A 17079-nucleotide genomic window follows, 5' to 3' on the forward strand; every position below is an offset into this window, starting at 1 on the left:
GAACTTCCGCGGAGTGGCTTTCAGTGAGAAGAGAACGAGCGAGTAATCCAATTTGTTTTCTTGCGCTTGCCAGCAGTGATAGCAGCTATTTCAAGTCGTCAAGATGGTTGTTCGGATTCGTTTGTCTCGCTTCGGCAATAAGCACCAGCCTTTTTATAACATTATTGTTGCGCAGGCACGGTACGTGTTTTTTGAGATTTTTTAATGTTATCCCGTCTACTTTATATGGAGATACCGTGCAACCCAGTCTACCGAAGTATATTCAGAAATATAAATTAAGCAGTATAACTGATATATTTCCAATTTATAGGACAGCTCGTGACGCAAAGCCGCTGGAGGTTATTGGCACCTTTAACCCCGTTCCGCAACGCCCTACCAACCTGTCCGACGAGGAAGCCCGCAGCGCCAGGGCATTCAAGGAGATTTCTCTGGACCGTTCGAGAGCAAAGTACTGGCTTGGTGTGGGTGCACAGCCTAGCGATTCTGTGTGGAGGTTATTGGGTTTGGTATGTTTATTATCCTTATATGGGTGGTGGAGATGGAGATAGATGGAAGTACGCATGATATCGAGCAATTAACTAACGGGGTCAATGATACAGGCTGGACTCTCTCAACCCAAGAAGCAACAACCCCAGAACTAAGTTGGGTGCTTTGGATTTCCCCTTGAGGATCGAATGATGGGCTTAGTAGCCTGAATTTCTCGAATTGGATTCGAAGGGAATTGAACAAGCGGCCTTGCATCGGGAATATGTGTGAAATACTGTGCTTGGGCTGAGATATTCTTTTTACGTTTACTGGCATAACTTGTGGCGTTTATTGATGGATTACTTGGGTGATATAACTCGGGTTTATTGTATGTATATTATTGGCCTGATGGGCTGTTTATTATATCTGTGAGATATGAAGTCGTTATATTGTGTCTTTATCTATCTAACTGGGTGGGCATCATCTCCGCATCGTTTGCTATAAGGGAGCTAAGTACTAACCCCAAGCACATATGGCTTCTAACTGCCTCGGTCTATCATCTCATTTACAAAGACTGGATCATGAGGCATGAGTTTAATTACAGGACCTCTGCTGGAATACCAATACCTCACATGACGCCGTGTATGCTGATGACAGACTGATGGCATATGAGCTGATATGCAATACGAGTTCAGAGCGTGACCATGCAGATTAATAAGAATATCAGGACGAGCCCTTGCAAGATACGATACCAGGAACCATCTTGGCATGATAAAGTTTATGTCGATTTTTTCACTTGCAATTGTCCCCTGTGCGTCAACCGCAAGTGTATTGGATCATGATGAATCAATCAGTATCAATAGCCCTGAGGCACCTACCTAGGTACCTACATATCATTCCATGATCCTCCCACTATCAGTAGACTCAGCTAAGGTCTACACCACCCACGGACCAACCAGAAGCGGCCCCAAAACCTGCACCGACCAGGGCTTGTGCAGTCGACCTGCAGGAGGGGCGGTGATTGGCCCGCGGAGGCAGTCGAGATTGTCGACTCAGCAGGCAGATCCGCCAGCAGAGTTTGGGCTTTCCATGGATCCAGGACAAGCCACTACAGGGCCCCGCTTGTGCCTTTGTGCGGTTCAGGCATCGACGGGGTGCATCCCTGTCTGTATTTATTATCTTGGGGGGTTAATAGGGCAGGCCGGGTTAGTAGGGTAGGGTTTGGTTGGGGGTGCGGGATATTCAGAGTTCTTGATAATACCGGTAGTTACCTTTTACTAGGTAGGTTGATACATAAGGTGCCCCCTATTATTCCAGATCAGATGGAGATGACGAGTATATCAGTATCTGCCTGATAGTCCCAGCACATGTCATGATGGATAGTTGACTACCATGAGTCAGTCACTCATGGCCATACCAGGGACAAGACATCCCCCCCCCCTATTAAGCCTCCACTGGTTCTTGTACAACGCCGTTGACGCCATTGAACAAGTCGACCCGTTCCCCAGAGTCATCCCATGATCAAGGCAGATGGTACCTAAGACATCACCCAAGAAGCTTAATGGAAAGACAGGCAGATCAATCATCCAGAATGTCGATAGTTACCGGGTCTTTGTATGGATGGGAACAAGTAGGTACGATCTAGACGGATTCGATGGTATGTACAGTACCTTTTGTGCGCCGGCATTTTTTCGTTCCGGTAGGAGACAGTACAGTATCATAACCTAGAGAGAATAACCTAGAGAATTAAGAGAATAATAAGAAAAGAGAAGATGTACGATAAGAAATAGGATGTAGCATAAATGTAAACCAGACTGAATCCCCTGTCTTATCGGAATCGACTGGCTGACGCAAGCTGCCACAATATGGCAACTGTCCAACGTCTCTCCGACCAAACAGCAATTGTCTTCTTCATCGGAGGTTTTTGAAGCAGAGAATAAAGTCGTTAGTTGGTAGTCAGAAGTAGAATCACAAAATAGTAGATACTATCGAGATGATTTCTATTTCTGTTGTTATCGGTGGATTCAACTCCACATCCCCAACAGACAGACACATTCCTCCACCCACGGGCCACGCACTTTGGCACGTTCGCATCCGGTGCTGTCGCTGTTCTCGGCGCATGGATGTATGTAATGTACAGGTAGGTACATGTCAGTGTCAGTGTCAGTCTATGATATTCTCTGTGTGTATTATTATGTAGAATCTTCTTCCCTGATCCCAACCTCGTCGGATGCTTGTCTGCACATGTAGTTAGTGGTCCTCGTAGTGCCTGGTTCAAGTGATCGACTCTGACCGGCCCTCGATAGCGCGTTGTCGTGTTTGTTCTGGACTGCTTCGCGCGCATCTTCCTATTCTATTCTCTCTTTCTCTTCTCTTAGCCTGCCTATTATTCTCTGCTCTCCTCTTCAGTCCCTGGGACGGAAACATCCTCGATCCGTGGACCAGACAATACCGTTTCTTACCCGCCTTCTCGCCCATCCAGGCGTAATAATACCGTTTGTGACCCCCATCCACCCTCCAAGTTTAAGACTGTTCCGGACTCGACGGGGCCTAATCAGGACTAACCGTAATTGCTCCGTTACTCCCTACTAACCAACTAACGCTCCCATTCCCATCCCATCTCCTCTCCTCCTCCATCACCATCTCCCATCTCTCTCTCTTCCTCTTCCTCCCTCTCTCTGCCAACTTCCTTTCTCCCCTCCCCCGCTCTCTTATCCTTCTCTCTCTCTCTCTCTCTATATCTCTTCTCTTCAAAAAAAAACTTTATATCCTTCATCTCTTTCTTTCTTTCTTTTTTTCTTTCTCTCTTTTCTCGCCCCTCCCACCATCTTGCTCCTCCCGCTCCCCTCACTCGCCTTCGCCTTCGCCTTCGCCTTCGCCATCCGCCTCCCACCTCCCCTCCTCTTCCTTTTTCTTTCGCATCGATCGCATCCCGCCGTTGGTCCATCGCTTTTCGCCGCGCAATTCCATCTCATATCCTGCTCTAACGCATTGTCCTCTTCTACACTTTCAGGAGCTTGTCGCGCCATCCCGTTCACAACTCCATCGCTTCCGATGAGGGATTCGTTCATCCAAGGATAAAAAAAAAAGAAACCGCATCATTTGTGAAATTGGTGTCTGGTCGCGTCTTGTGTGTTTCGATTACTTTGTCTCTGGGTACTGTTCCTATCCATCATCTATCCCCAACGAAGAAATAAAAAAAAACGCAAACACACCATCTCTTTTCATCCTCAGCATTTTCGGGAGGCCAATTTCTCACGGATATAATCCATCGCATCGATTTCGAGGCATGAGTGCTAGTTCGAATCAGTCTACCCGTACCAGTCCAGGGTCCTACAGTACTACCCACCGCACGGGTTCGGTGTCTTCCGGCTCGTCGCCGCCTCACCTCCCGCTCTCCTCTTCCCAGGCGCCCTCGACATCCCAGAATGCGATGTCGACCGACGTGTATAGTCCCACTGCGTCGCAAGCGCCAACTTCGCTAGGCTCTACTTTTTCATACCCTTTCTCGCCGATCGGTCCCTCCACTTCGTTTGACAGCGTATCTCCCGGCACCATGCGTTTGGGCGACTCCGACCGGTCGCCTCAGGGCCTCAACGGCTTCACTCGAGCAGGAAATGGTGGGGCTAGTGGTGGCGCGATTTTGATGCGAAAGCTCCCGAGAAACACGAGTCGCGAGGCTTTGCGCAGCATGCTCCTTTTCGCTAAAGACTTTGTTGATGCCGATTTTGTGTCGACCGACTTGCCAGAGGATAACGGGTTTTTGAGTGCGATCGCACGTTTCAATACTTTGGCCGCTGCAGAAGAGGCGAGGTCACTGCTCGATGGCAAACCGAATTCGAAAAACGACGCGACCATGGTCGTGGATATCTTCCATAGCCCCGTCGGTTCAAGTCTGCAAAATGCCAGGCGCAATACAATCGACCACACCAATACCAGAGGCCTCTTGGGCAGTGTTCCAACAAACGGTCCCGTGTCGCGTCAGTCATCGCGTTTCAACGGCACTTTCCAAAGTCTGGAGAGACTCACAGCTACAAACTCGTCGAACAACGACGCGTTGCCCCCGTCATCCGAGTCCGGTTCTCGGTTGCACAGCATCTTCTCCCCGCAGTCTCCGATCGGAAACGGCGTCAATGATCTTCCGCGCGTCAGTGGAAAATCCATGATTGACCAAGACCCCGATGAGGATACTGGTGAACTCCTCAAGGATCCCGTTGGGTATGCTGAGAACGGTCATTCGGGGTCAGTCTCGATCCCTCGCCGGTCTACGAATCCTCAGATCCCCACCAACCGGTTTGCAAACATGTCACTTTCGACCAACATGTCCTCCCCACCATTGCAGAATTACACAGGGGGTTCAACGCGGATGAGTGTTCCAACACCCTCTTCTGCGTTCCCACAAACCATCAATAATGGCAGCATTAATGGAAATCCTGGGTATCATTATGGAAACCAGCATAACCCCCGCCACAGTCTCCCAGCCGCAAACCCCAACGATTTGAACCCACCATGCAACACCCTATACGTGGGCAACCTGCCCCCAGACACTTCTGAGGAAGAACTCAAGGCCCTGTTCTCCAAACAACGTGGGTACAAGCGACTATGTTTTCGAAACAAACAGAACGGACCCATGTGTTTTGTGGAATTTGATGAAGTGGCTATGGCAAGCAAGGCCCTGAATGAACTCTACGGCTACAAGCTTTCCAACAGCGTCAAGACCGGCATCCGTCTAAGCTTTTCAAAGAACCCCCTGGGGGTCCGCTCTGGGCAGCCGGGCAGCATGAACCCTTCTGCCCCCTTGACTCCTACAGGTTCCGTTCCTGGAGGCAGCAATCTAAGCGGGGTACACAATAGCCATATGTTTTCGACGGTGAGCGGTCCGCCCCCGGGCCTTTCCGCGCCTCCGGGTCTCGTGATGCCGCTGGCTTTGAGAAATAATGGGCCCATCCATCACCCATCAGGCAACCCTCACGCACCCATGCCCAGCAATGGCTCGTTCAACCCCAACACTGGGCTGGGGATCCGCACCAATGGTGCGAACGCGATGATGTCGCCCACTCCCCCACTCGGAGGAGTCGCCAATGGCGGCAATGCAGGACCAAACATGGGAGGCTTCAACTCTTATTATCCCGACTACATGATGGGTCGGTAAAATAACCACGTTTCGCTTTGAAATAATGTCCGGCATGTTTGATGACAACTGGGGTATCTGGCGCATTGGGATTCCTGGTTTTCACGAGCTAGATCAGCATTTGGAGGGGCCACTCCTCCTGGGAGTAAGGATTATGGTAACTCTTTTTCTATACGTCTGTTATTTTGCTTTTTATCCTTTACATTCGCACAGCATGGGATTATGGGCGCTGTTGTATTCGTTTCGTTTGCCTTTGGGAGGATTGCATTTTCATGTGCTTTGTCTTTCACTCGAGAAGCTCTCAAGGATTTGCGTAGCAAATGTTCGCCTGATTCATTACCCCTGTCGTCAAGTTTCGTCATACCATTCATACCCTATGCTTTGTTTGCTGTGATTTACATTCTGTGTTTGTTTGCATTCTACAATGCCCTTTCAAGGGTTGCTATCCTGAGGGCTTCTTCTTTGTTTTACTCTCCCCTTCTTGTCTTTTTTCTTTTACTTCCTTTTTTATTTCTTCGTCCTGTCTATTGTTTCGGTGAAAATGATTCCCTCTTGCATCCATCCATTTCATGGCATCCTTATATCTTCTGGATGGTTGTCAATGCATTAAGACGTGGGTGGGGATTCGTTGCTATTGCTTTGCAGGTGGCTATTGTCCATCTCACATATACTGTTGGTGTTTTCGATTCACAAACGATCATGTTGCATGGCACTGTTCACGGTGCCTTGCTATAATCATCCTGTCTTTCTTTCTTCATTCGCCCTTGGATTGTATCGAACACACAGATGCATGTGGAAAAGGGATTGATCTGGACACCCATTGTGAGAGGCGTTTGCTTTATACGGATACACTGAGATACATTCCTGGGATCTTTATACTCTTCCTCGGACTGGGAAGAGGCGTCCGGCTCTTGTTGGCCTGATTTTTGTAGCGCATTGCTTCATGATTTCACTTTCTTCTTTTGCATTGCTATTGTCGTTTTATATTCTTATTTTCTTCTTCTAATTCCATTGCTTCAATCAATTGGCTTATACTGGATCTTTCAATGTTTCTTCTATAATTTTTTACGGGGATGAACGAAAAAGAGGCGTGTTTACCTATGTTTTACATTCTTGATTTGTGATAAATTTGCTACCATATGTACTTGATACAAATGACCCAATTTGTAACTGTGACTTACTATTTTTTTTCTATATTTTGGTATTTGCTTCTTTGGAGTCTTCGTATTCGATAGTGGCATCTTGTAGTTTTGGCTCACTTGTTGAGCTATTGATCACGTGACCTGCACAGACCACAACGCGGACGCAGAAAAGTTTCTTCGCTTCTTCCTCCATCTTCCCCTTCACATCCGCATCATCCCTCCAACCACAACCAACCACAATATTCCCCATTGAGACGTTTCAATCCTTTGTCTCTGGGAATCTGCATTGCTGGTTCAATCAGAACTCTTGGTTTTGTGACTTCGAGTCACGTAATTGACTCCAATCCCTCCATAATATCCTTCACACAAGATGCCTCCCCGAATACAGAACCAGCTTGTCTCTAACTCCCTCCTCCCCTACATCTCCTCTTCCTCTTCTGCCACATCCTCCTCTTCCTCATCAGCTTCCTCCCTCTCCAAGCTCACATCATGTTCCTCTTCATCCTCCCGTCCTTTCTCTTCCACCGTGGCCACTCAAACAAGGCAGCGTGCCCAGATGTTCGAATGGCTCAACACTGAGGGAACTGCCTTGAAGCACCACACTCCCGGAACACCGAACTACGTCGGCTCCTTGAAAGATCGTCGATTTGCTGGGGAGGACTCGTCGGTACCGGACACCGTATTGAGGAAGCCATTCCCCTTGAACCCGCACTTTACCAGTGAGAATATCCTGAGTGAGGAGTTGCGTAATGAGATCTACAGACGGGTCACTGCTGAGAAGCAGAGTGTGCGTGCTGTGAGTGTCGACCTCGGTGTGGATATGAGGAGAGTTGCGGCTGTGGTTAGGTTGGTGGAGTTGGAGAGCCGATGGAAACAACAGGTATGCGACTATCCTTCTTCCCAGCTCCTTATTTCCCTTGACTTTTCTTTCCCTCTTGCAATGATGAGACAAAACAAAAATTCGATTAGTCTTTAAGACACCTACATGGTTACAACATGCAATTTTCCTGATCTGCAAAATTTGATTTATTTTTCAAAGCCAACATCACTTTGTCATGGTTGTTCTTTATGCTGACTGGTGATGTTTAGGGTAAACCTATGGCTCTGCCATATGCCCGCGCCATCCATGAGATGGTTCCCACAACCCCCCTGCAAGAGGGAAGCGAGGCTCGCAGGAGACCACACGAGTCTATCAACGACCTTCCTGTTCACCGTCTTACGGATCCTCAAATCTTCTACCCTGTATCCGAGTCTCGGCAATTTACTCGTGTTGATGCTGGTCGTGTGTTTTCCGCCGCCCCGGCTCTCGAGCACGAGAAGGTCAACGAGGCTCTAGCCAACCCTGATGAGGCTGTCAGCAGCATCACCCAGAACCCTGGCCGAATTGAGCACGTGGGCAAGGGCAACGATGAGCAGCAAGTTCTGCAGCCTGCTGATGTGCGAATTCCTCACCCCCACCTGATTGCACACGAGCGTGAGCGCATCAACAACCCTGAAACACGACAAGTCTGGAAGCGCTACGGTGAGCGTCTAAGAAAGGAGGAAGAAGCCGAGCAGGAGCGCAAGAGACTCGCCAAGGAGCGCATCGAGCAGAAGACCACCAAGGTCCAGCCCGACGCGTCGCGCTTCGAATTCCGTATCAAGGATGTCGTGGTTAGCAAGGAGACCACCGGCCACGACGGACGGGGCTCCAAGGCTCCCGGCCGCAGATACGGTGTGCCCAACTACGATCGTAGGAAGGGACAAGTTAAGATTCCCACTCGTGTTGAGGTTTAAACTATGGTGTATTCATTTTCACCACTGTGACAGTACTACTTTAATGTTGATGTACTTGTACATATATGTCGTGTCGAGGGTTTTAGCATCATCTGTATTTATATCATGTCTTAACAACACCAGCCAATGCTACATTACACTATTACAACATGAAATTCTCCAAATAAAACAGTGCATTACATTTAGTCAACAGTGCATCTCACTTCAGTTTACATCAATTTTGTGTTAAATACTATAACGAGCATAAGCAGTCGGTAATATATAACCGTCACCTAGCAGCTATATAAACGCCTTGAGCTATATTTTGATACTTTGTAACCGTCATACTTATGAGTCTCATGCGAATCGTGTTTTGACCCTGGACTTGGACTTAGATTCAAGGATAACCATGGAAAATATAGTCTGGTCTAAATGCCTCAGCGCATGAAGAATCTACTCTGAGATCGGCTATAACTTGACGAGGGAGATAGCAACCCTAGATGCTAAATATTATGCAGTACAATAATTGCAAGAATAGAAAGTGAATTTCCAAATAACAAAGGTTTATTTAAGCTAGATACTATAGACATGAAGATAAAGCAGAATATAAAATGACACAAAAATGTTCACATCCTTTTTCGTGTACGTATGGTCTCCGCGATGGTGCGTATATAACCAGATAAAAAAAAAAGCATCAGAAAAAGCAGCAGCATTTCCTCCCTCCAGAACACCTCCCAATTGACGAAAGGAAAATACACGATTGATGGTTGGTTAGTTGAATGAAAAGAAACGCCTATCCGGACCAGGAAATGAAATATATCAAACGACAGGGTGAACAAGACAAACGGGCTATGCTGGGTATCCAATGGGTAGACACAAATAGCTGAAAACATTCAGGAGGGAGGACAACGATGAGCCCAACCTAAGACTATGTATGCGTACACTGTCAAACTGGTTGAATGACTTGGGTAACGCTTTAGCGAAAAAAATTATGGGATTGATTTACTGTGGTTCTGGAATCATTCCACGCCTGGGTCCCCGGGAACTGCAGATGACATTGGACTGGCAGGGTAGTCTGTTGCCGAATCATTATCAGGAACTTGTCGAGGAATAATGTCCGTCTGCTCGGGGAGATTTGGTGAAATGAATTCCGGGTTGTCCCCAATAGGATCACGTTCAACCTCCTGGGGAGCTGGACTGCGAAGAGATGAGGGTGTCGCAGGGGCCGTTGTCTTCGGTACGCCGTTAGTGCCTACCTGCATGGGACTAGCATGTCCATCAGTAGTCGGAGGCTCATGGTCAGGCTTAGGGTCATTTGCAAAGCCACGCCATTTCCGCCATCCCTCGAAGTCGATCAGGGCCTGCATACATCCCCACTCCGTCACCTTCTGTTCTAACCAGGGGAAGCCAACGGGCTGAAGGTGCAGGTTAGCAAGGTATAATCGGTAGAACTAGAAATAGATGACATACTTTGGTTAAGAAATCATTGCAGCCAGCAGCGAGTGCCTCATGACGGTCACTCTGCAAGCTGCTGGCTGTCAAAGCAACGATGATTACAGGACTCTTGAACAGAGAGAGATCATCCAACGTGTCTTCCTGGGTCAAAGAATATCTGGGTTCATGAGGTCGTTCCGCTGGAGATGTTGCGCTTGCACTGGCGGCACTTGAACGTCCAGAGGCAGTCTTGGGAAAGACACCTATTCCATTCAAACGCTCCAATCTTCGGATTTCTTTCGTCGCATCAAGTCCGTTCATCACGGGCAGTTGGATGTCCATCAGTACAAGGTGAAATCCACCCTGGCGCCACTTCTTCACAGCTTCTTCACCATTGGCAGCGCATTTCCAACGAACTTTAAGGCGTTTCATGAACGCCTCCAGCAGCTTTTGGTTGATGATGTTGTCTTCGACAATGAGAACGTTGATCGGAGGAACAGTGCCATCAATGAGCCCACCAAAGGCAGCGCTCAACGATTGCGAGTTGCTGCCCTTTTTCGGCTTGACAGGAGGGCGCGTGCGCGGAGATGCTGTCGGGGGCGTATGTGTCTTGGTAGTCTGGGGGGAGTCAGGTGGAGGGCCTGGAGGCGTAGGAGCTGAGGGGGCCGGTGGCGCAGGTTGAACAGGGGAAACACCGGCTTCTGGTGGAGCCGTTGCCTGGCCAAGCAATGTCGGCGAGTTTGTTGCATGCCGCGTGAGAGGAGGTCGACGGCCATGCCGGGTGCCACGACTGCCCGGGGATGGGAGTGGAGGGGCCATGCCTGTGCTGAGGATTGATATCGAAGGCGCAGGGTGAGAATTGACATTGCTCGATGAGTTGGACTGGTGCGTAGGGGGCGTAGGATTGACCGGCATGAGAGGAAAGTACTCCCCATGCTCGCCGGGCTCAGAGTGATGATAGTAGACCGAGTGACGCGGAGAAGGCTTTGGTGTTTTACGTGACGGAATATCAATCACCAACGCCTCCTCTATTTTCTGCCCTCCCGGATAGTAGGTATCAATCACCGTCATCAATGGCTCTTCAGGACTTAATATCCGGTCCAAAACTGGCTGTCGATTGGTGCCTTCCCGGGGTGCAATCCTGATGACAATATCGGGCGAATCGAAGTTTCTCCCCAACGAGTTGGAATATTTCATAATCACCTGGTCACGCAGCTCATCGACCACTGCGTCCTCCAGTATCGGCACCAAGGTGGCCGATCCACCTGGCCGTTTGACCCATATCTTGCGGGCTACCATTTCCGGGTTGACGGTGGCAACGCGATTGTTGGCGGGGCCACCGTTTTGGAAAAGGATGCCTGGATCTAGCAGACCGTTTATCAGATGTTGCTGCCCAGGTGGAAGTAGAGACTGTCGACGAGTCACTATACTGGGACGCTTCGAGGCAGAGGGAGTGAGTAATGGTGGATTACTAGGCTGTTGCTGCTTCGAGGGGTATTCCGTGACGGTACCCAGCGACGGGGTCAATTGAGGCTCAACGATAGTGCTCCCCGGGCGCTCACGCGCTTTGGAAGATACTGACGGGGGCGCAGTCGTGTAGATGAACTGGTCTGAAGCCGGAGTCGAGGGAGTCACGGAAGGAGAGGGGAGGGTATGTAAGTCGTTCGTCAGAGGTGTCTCTGGTGGGGAAACGGCAACAGGTTGAGGGTCGCGCGAGTCCTGGGGTTGTATCCTATTGTCTTTCCCCTTCACAAACGGCTGGTCCTGGCACTCCTGCCCTCTTCCGGTGGTCGATGGAGTGGAATTGATGATAGGGTCGTCTGATCGCTGGACTCGCTTATCTTTTTCTTCGGCCTTGGCTGGCGGCCCGTGGTCGAGCTGGCTAAAGTAAGATAGCCCCTGATCCGTAGAGGAACCCGTCGCAGGGCCAGCGATCTCTTCGGGCGAGCTGAGATGGTCGACAGGCAAGGACGAGACGGTGCTGTAGGCGCGGGGCTTGATTTCTGCCTCGTCGGGGGCAAAGAAGTGCGGAGAGGAAGATTGCTGGGAGTTGGAGCTGGGACGCGGATCCGCCCTCGTGCCCGCCTTGACAGCCTGAGGAACCGAAGAGGTCGACGATCGCCGGAGCAGCTTTGCCTTCATCAACAGACGAGACAGGTGATCGTGCATTTTGACAAAGAAAAGAAGGACAGACAGAAAGAAAAAATAGGAAGAGGAAAAAAAGAAAGGAGAAAATAAAGGGAACAGCGCTGGTCACCACATCGTCGGTAACAACCTCCTGAGAGCGTCCCGCTAGACCAACAAGTCGACGAAAGCTCGAGGAAATCCACGCGGCGTGAGATGGAGGATGGTTTTCTATTCGTAGATGAAGCCAACCACCTTGTGCAGCTTCGCAGGGGACGGTGAGAACAGCTCAGTAAATTATCCAAGAGAGGGGCTGTCTGCTCAGAAAGAAAGGAAAAACAAAAGGAAAAGAAAGAGAGATGGAACCACAAAAGACGAAAAAAAGGAGAAAGATAGACAGACAGACAGTAAGCAAGAATTAAGAAAGCAGAAACAAAAGCAAAACAGCAGCAGATCTCCCGAACGGACAGGACGAACAGAAAGATGGGGATAACAGGGCAACAAGCAGCATCACCAGTTCGCTTTGAGGGGAAGCCGAAACCAACGCTTGGGCCGGACGGAGTTCGCTGCGATAAGAGGAGAACGAGACGACCAGTCCCACTAGACATCCTCACCACCACCAAGTCACCAACTCATCGTCAACTTAGACCTGAATCGCACATGCGCCATCCCTGTTGCTTTGCTGCCCATTGTGAATCCTCCAGCTGCATTAGTTCTGCATTGCTTGCCCAGGCGGTTGACATCCATCCTCAACCATCAGATTCCAAATGAATTGCGTACTCTCCATCGCCGTCTATTTATAATACAGTTGGTCTATTCCATCTTAATCTGGTGTAATTTGTTTGTTCTCAATCCTCAGGCATTACTATTTATTAACCGGTATTCCCCCCAGATGATCGTCGTTCGTCTCTTTGCCGTTGACTCTCCAGATCGTCCGGCTGAGTAGTAACAACACCCTTTTCAGCATCATTCGTCGACGCCTCCACCGCATCATTTCCATCCTCAAGCATCTCGTCAATGGTTTTTCCAGCTGCCTTGGCCTCCTTGCGCAGTTTTCGATACCGGATTCGCCAGATGATGTGGCTGGCGTAGATTCCAAACTCTAGAACGACCCTAATAGAGGTCAGCTTGTTCCAAATGGAGGATACTGCAGCACTTACACAACGATATACATGATACCCCCTAGAATATCAAACGAGCCCTGTGCAGCTTCATACGGTCAGCCAGAACCAACAGACTAGACTAGAGACGGAACCATACCCAACGCAAAGAGAGAAAACAATCCCCCAAACGTATCAATGGACAAGAAAACCCAATCTGAGTCCGTCAGCAAGACATATCCATCTACATATCCAGTTGATCAAACTCACTAATCCCAATCACCCGTCCGTCTCTTTTCCTCAGCTCGAAATATGGCGGTATCAATCCCGATGCCAACAGAACCGTCGCAACCACGCCAACCACTATATCTGGCCATGTCACACCTTTATTATATGGAATCTACATACATTGTTAGCTTCATCCCAACCGAATCCAGAATAGAACGAACCCTCAGCGTGAGAATAAGCAATGCCTCAATCCCACCAAACAAAGCACTCGTGCCCAGCACGACTGCTAACACCTTTACAAGGCTATAATTACTAGACGATATCAACACCCTCATACCAATACTACCACGAAATCCGACTTACTGATTATAGTATAAAATCTGACCCAAGCTCACCAGAGAAAAGAACCCGAATATCTGCGGCTGTATTTGAAGCGGTATATTCACTTCCTAGACAACCTCACGTCAACACCACAACCAACCAAGCAGGCATAAAACATTAAAAAGACTAACCTGAAGAATCAAATACGCCCCCATCGGAACAGCACCTGTCACCACCAGCATCAGCACACACGCCATAAGTGGAATGGGTATACACACAAGAAGCCCACAAAAACATCATCAACGGCGGAAATCCATCCGTGTTCTTGCGTCGCCAGTTAAACCATATCTGTGGTATTAATTGGACGCACCAAAGCACTGTCCCGATTGTACCCAGGACATTGGATGCCACGGTTACGTTTCCATCTCCGGACATGATATCGTATTATGAGGGTCAGTACTTAGGTATAGGTCAAAGCTCAATCATTTGTATTTCGCAGAGTTAAGACCCTTGATATTAAGCGGGGAAGCCAAATCCACCAAGTAGTGTAGCAGAAAAGCAGAGCCAAGAGTAAAATGAGAAGAAAAAGAAGAAGCAAAAGCAAGCAAGAAAACTACCTCGCCTAACATCCCAGACCAAAAACCCTGGACTCGAAATTGAAGATCCCATCATGTCCAGATACAGAAGACCAACTAGAAAATCCCAATACCCACCTTTTGTGGTTCTGGCGGCAAGAAATCGTCATCGTTATTGGAAGGTGAAGAACTCTGAACTAGTACTAGACAGGTAAACGGATGGAGAGACACTATCTATTGCATAGATAGATACCTAGAGAGGGATGTTCTTGGCTGGGCTTGTAAAAGCTTCATTAATTCAAGCTATTGTAGCCAACTTTGGATTTGTGTCTGCCTTTTTTCTTTGGTAATTTTGATTCTTTTCTTTTCTTTTGTCTGCCCGTTTGAAGATGGAAATTCTCCGAGGTGGCACGGGGCATTTTGCACACACGTGGCGCCAGCATGTCTTCCCACAGTGCTTTATACAATAAACTATTTGATTCAAGTCTTTAGATAGATAAAGCAATTGTATGTAAGATAATGACACTGAATTGACACCATTTCTAAGACTGGTCATGAATTTGCAAGGCATGCGATACATGTACATACAGAAGACCACTTCTCATCACAGCCCATCATAAATATCCAACCTGCCGTGTTCGGTTCACGTGTCAAAGTCGCAATAAATCAACATAACAAAATAAAGTAACACTCGTTTCCAGTCAAAAAAATTCACACAAAAAATCAACCATTGAACCGCCTGAGGGAAGGAGAATACCCTCTCGACGATAACAGATACAACCCACAACCCATGTGATATAACCGGGCGGACGCCGGGCTCGATCCAAGAAGATAAAAAAGATATAGTCAATCAAAAGAATACACAAATAAAAAGGCAAAGATCAGATCCAAACAGGGCCATCAGGACATAACATAATTTTGCAAACCAGAATCGCACCGAGATACTGCGCAAAGGGTATCAAAGAAATTTTGCGACAAAATGGCAAGAAAGACAACCAGACGAAAAACAAGGAGGAAAGAAAGAGAAACACGGAAGGTAACGCCCTCAATTTGATCACAGAAGAATCAAATAGTTGGATGGAGCGATACCGGTGTCTCCGGTTGCTTTCCTTGCTTGCCACCATCTTCCGCTTACATCGGACACATCCAGTATCTCATGCTTGGCGAAGCTGATCTCGTTGGCGTCTTCTGGGTTGGCATCGTATGAGTAGATCGCCTTGGCTCGGTAAGGGTACTCGGTCGGCTGAGGGACTTCTCCCACTTCCCCGTTAGGATTGGGGGGCAAAGTGTTGTTCGTTGGGTTGCCAAAGCGGGGCACAGATGAGTTGCGTTGTTCTTCGCCAGGGAGACCACCAGGGTATCCTGACACGGGGGACGAGGTTTCGAAGCCGTTGAGCTGGGCGGACGTATACATTTGCGGTGTCGGGGTCGCGTCAACCCGAGGTCCAAAGGCGCTCGACATGGGTCTGCTGTTTCGGTACGAACTGGGCTGCTGTTCCTTGTGGAGAGCGAACGAGTCGATGAATCCACGGTGAGAGGCTTGCGGGGACGATCCAAAGTAGAAGATCCACACAATCTGCATACGCTGTTAGCAAGTCTACAAACACAATGAGATAATAAGGGCCTCTTACAATCACCATGGAAAGAAGGATGAAGCCAGCTGCCGCAGCTTGAGAGGAAGAAGCCGGCTCGTAGACCAGAGTGTTCACGGCAAGAGTAGTAAACACTAAACCAGCTGCAAGATAGCCCACAATCTGTTGCCCGTCAGTATTCATCCCAAGCACAGCAAAACCATGAAAACCATACCGCGACCCCGTAAACCAAGCCAGTATCGGAACCAATGACAGTTGTAATGCCGCTAATGACACAAAACATATAAGCGATCGCCCACCACGCATAGTTGGGATATTTGGTGTTAATGTCTGAAATGATGGATGCGATGAATGCGATGATCCAGGCCAACTAAACACGGAGACACTGGTTAGTAGCCAGAACAATCACTCCAAAAGAACCATGGCACCTACAATGGAGATAGAGATGGTCGCGAGCGCGAACGGGTCGCCGAGGATGTTGCTTGCTCTGAAGCGCGCCATTCTGCGAGGGGACTCTGGAAACGGACTCGGTTTGTGAAGAGAAGGTGAACCGGCGGAGTATGCCACCATGAAGGATGATTTGCAAATTGGATCGCGAGAGAAGATATATAAATAGATTGATGTAGGAAGGTGTTGTTCCTATATCCGTCCGGCGATGAGGGGGTGTTGATCCAACGACCGATGATCCGCGGTATCGTATCAGGGGAATTCGACCTCGTTCTTGGGTGAATTGACGTTGTATTCTTTTTTCCTTTTTCTTTTTATCTCCGGAAGAAATCGATGAGTTGACTCAAAAAAATGAATGTATGAATAGAACAGATATAGATCTAAAGGCCGTTAGTTGATGAAGATGGGAAGGGTGGAAGTTGCGCGCGCAGGAGAGGATCGTGGAGGATGATGAATTGATGGGTCACATTATGTGGGCAATTGCAACAATAAAGAAAAAAAGAAGAAAAAGGCAAATTAAATTAAGAAACGGGGTGGCTTTGCAGGCGAATCATACCGTGAGACAACAATCAAGGGAAACGAGTGGATGACAATGAGGCTGGTGTAGGAGCCAGAATCAACAGTTGTTAGTGAGAGTGAGAGACTAGGCAAAGAGTTGTCTCAAAGATGAGGGCCCCTTGCAGAGTTAGAAGAAGAAGAAGAATACAGCACCAGGCTGGAGAAGATGAAACGCTGGAGGAAAAGAAGAAAAAAAAAATAAATGGG

General features: G+C 48.5%; 7 protein-coding genes across 7 annotated transcripts; 3 read left to right on the forward strand and 4 right to left on the reverse strand.

The window, feature by feature from the left end:
- Nucleotides 1–103: 103 nt before the first annotated feature.
- On the forward strand, nt 104–641 carry ASPWEDRAFT_48134 (mitochondrial 37S ribosomal protein bS16m; the record flags this gene model as incomplete). The annotated part of the gene is made up of 3 exons (XM_040837063.1): nt 104–180; nt 311–506; nt 600–641. 3 exons carry the CDS (start codon nt 104–106, stop codon nt 639–641), a joined length of 315 nt encoding a protein of 104 aa, XP_040695266.1.
- Nucleotides 642–3754: 3113 nt separating this feature from the next.
- On the forward strand, nt 3755–5617 carry ASPWEDRAFT_167604 (uncharacterized protein; the record flags this gene model as incomplete). The annotated part of the gene is made up of 1 exon (XM_040830172.1): nt 3755–5617. One exon carries the CDS (start codon nt 3755–3757, stop codon nt 5615–5617), a length of 1863 nt encoding a protein of 620 aa, XP_040695267.1.
- Nucleotides 5618–6914: 1297 nt separating this feature from the next.
- ASPWEDRAFT_35169 (mitochondrial 37S ribosomal protein mS45) lies at nt 6915–8644 on the forward strand. Its single transcript, XM_040834164.1, has 2 exons — nt 6915–7618; nt 7828–8644. The coding sequence occupies exons 1-2, from the start codon at nt 7109–7111 to the stop codon at nt 8512–8514; spliced, it is 1197 nt and encodes a 398-aa protein (XP_040695268.1). The 5' UTR covers nt 6915–7108; the 3' UTR covers nt 8515–8644.
- A 386-nt stretch (nt 8645–9030) lies between these two features.
- On the reverse strand, nt 9031–9496 carry ASPWEDRAFT_276974 (uncharacterized protein). The gene has a single exon (XM_040833029.1). The coding sequence runs from the start codon at nt 9384–9386 to the stop codon at nt 9120–9122; it is 267 nt and encodes an 88-aa protein (XP_040695269.1). The 5' UTR covers nt 9387–9496; the 3' UTR covers nt 9031–9119.
- Nucleotides 9497–9512: 16 nt separating this feature from the next.
- On the reverse strand, nt 9513–11382 carry ASPWEDRAFT_99575 (response regulator; the record flags this gene model as incomplete). The annotated part of the gene is made up of 2 exons (XM_040839671.1): nt 9513–9908; nt 9964–11382. Coding segments are annotated over 2 exons (1815 nt in total), but the record flags the coding sequence as incomplete, so codon positions are not given.
- Nucleotides 11383–12923: 1541 nt separating this feature from the next.
- Nucleotides 12924–14135, reverse strand: ASPWEDRAFT_99373 (PQ-loop repeat-containing protein; the record flags this gene model as incomplete). The annotated part of the gene is made up of 8 exons (XM_040839660.1): nt 12924–13164; nt 13212–13260; nt 13312–13368; nt 13422–13551; nt 13661–13721; nt 13743–13828; nt 13892–13926; nt 13979–14135. 8 exons carry the CDS (start codon nt 14133–14135, stop codon nt 12924–12926), a joined length of 816 nt encoding a protein of 271 aa, XP_040695271.1.
- A 915-nt stretch (nt 14136–15050) lies between these two features.
- On the reverse strand, nt 15051–16755 carry sho1 (osmosensor SHO1). Its single transcript, XM_040833027.1, has 4 exons — nt 16300–16755; nt 16082–16237; nt 15907–16029; nt 15051–15851 (listed from the first exon to the last, which is right to left on the reverse strand). The coding sequence occupies exons 1-4, from the start codon at nt 16435–16437 to the stop codon at nt 15330–15332; spliced, it is 939 nt and encodes a 312-aa protein (XP_040695272.1). The 5' UTR covers nt 16438–16755; the 3' UTR covers nt 15051–15329.
- Nucleotides 16756–17079: the final 324 nt, after the last annotated feature.

The sequence above is a fragment of the Aspergillus wentii genome, assembly GCF_001890725.1.
Source record: "Aspergillus wentii DTO 134E9 unplaced genomic scaffold ASPWEscaffold_1, whole genome shotgun sequence".
Classification (NCBI taxonomy): Eukaryota; Fungi; Ascomycota; class Eurotiomycetes; order Eurotiales; family Aspergillaceae; genus Aspergillus; species Aspergillus wentii.

Bases quoted from the DNA above. Each gene is read 5' to 3' on its own strand.
- ASPWEDRAFT_35169 (XM_040834164.1), top strand. From the start codon at position 7,109: ATGCCTCCCCGAATACAGAACCAGCTTGTCTCTAACTCCCTCCTCCCC. The intron at 7,619-7,827 runs GTATGCGACTAT...GGTGATGTTTAG, and splicing joins AGAGCCGATGGAAACAACAG to GGTAAACCTATGGCTCTGCC.
- ASPWEDRAFT_276974 (XM_040833029.1), bottom strand. From the start codon at position 9,386: ATGTTTTCAGCTATTTGTGTCTACCCATTGGATACCCAGCATAGCCCG.
- sho1 (XM_040833027.1), bottom strand. From the start codon at position 16,437: ATGGTGGCATACTCCGCCGGTTCACCTTCTCTTCACAAACCGAGTCCG. The intron at 16,238-16,299 runs GTAGGTGCCATG...CTCCGTGTTTAG, and splicing joins CGACCATCTCTATCTCCATT to TTGGCCTGGATCATCGCATT. The intron at 16,030-16,081 runs GTATGGTTTTCA...GACGGGCAACAG, and splicing joins GCTTGGTTTACGGGGTCGCG to ATTGTGGGCTATCTTGCAGC.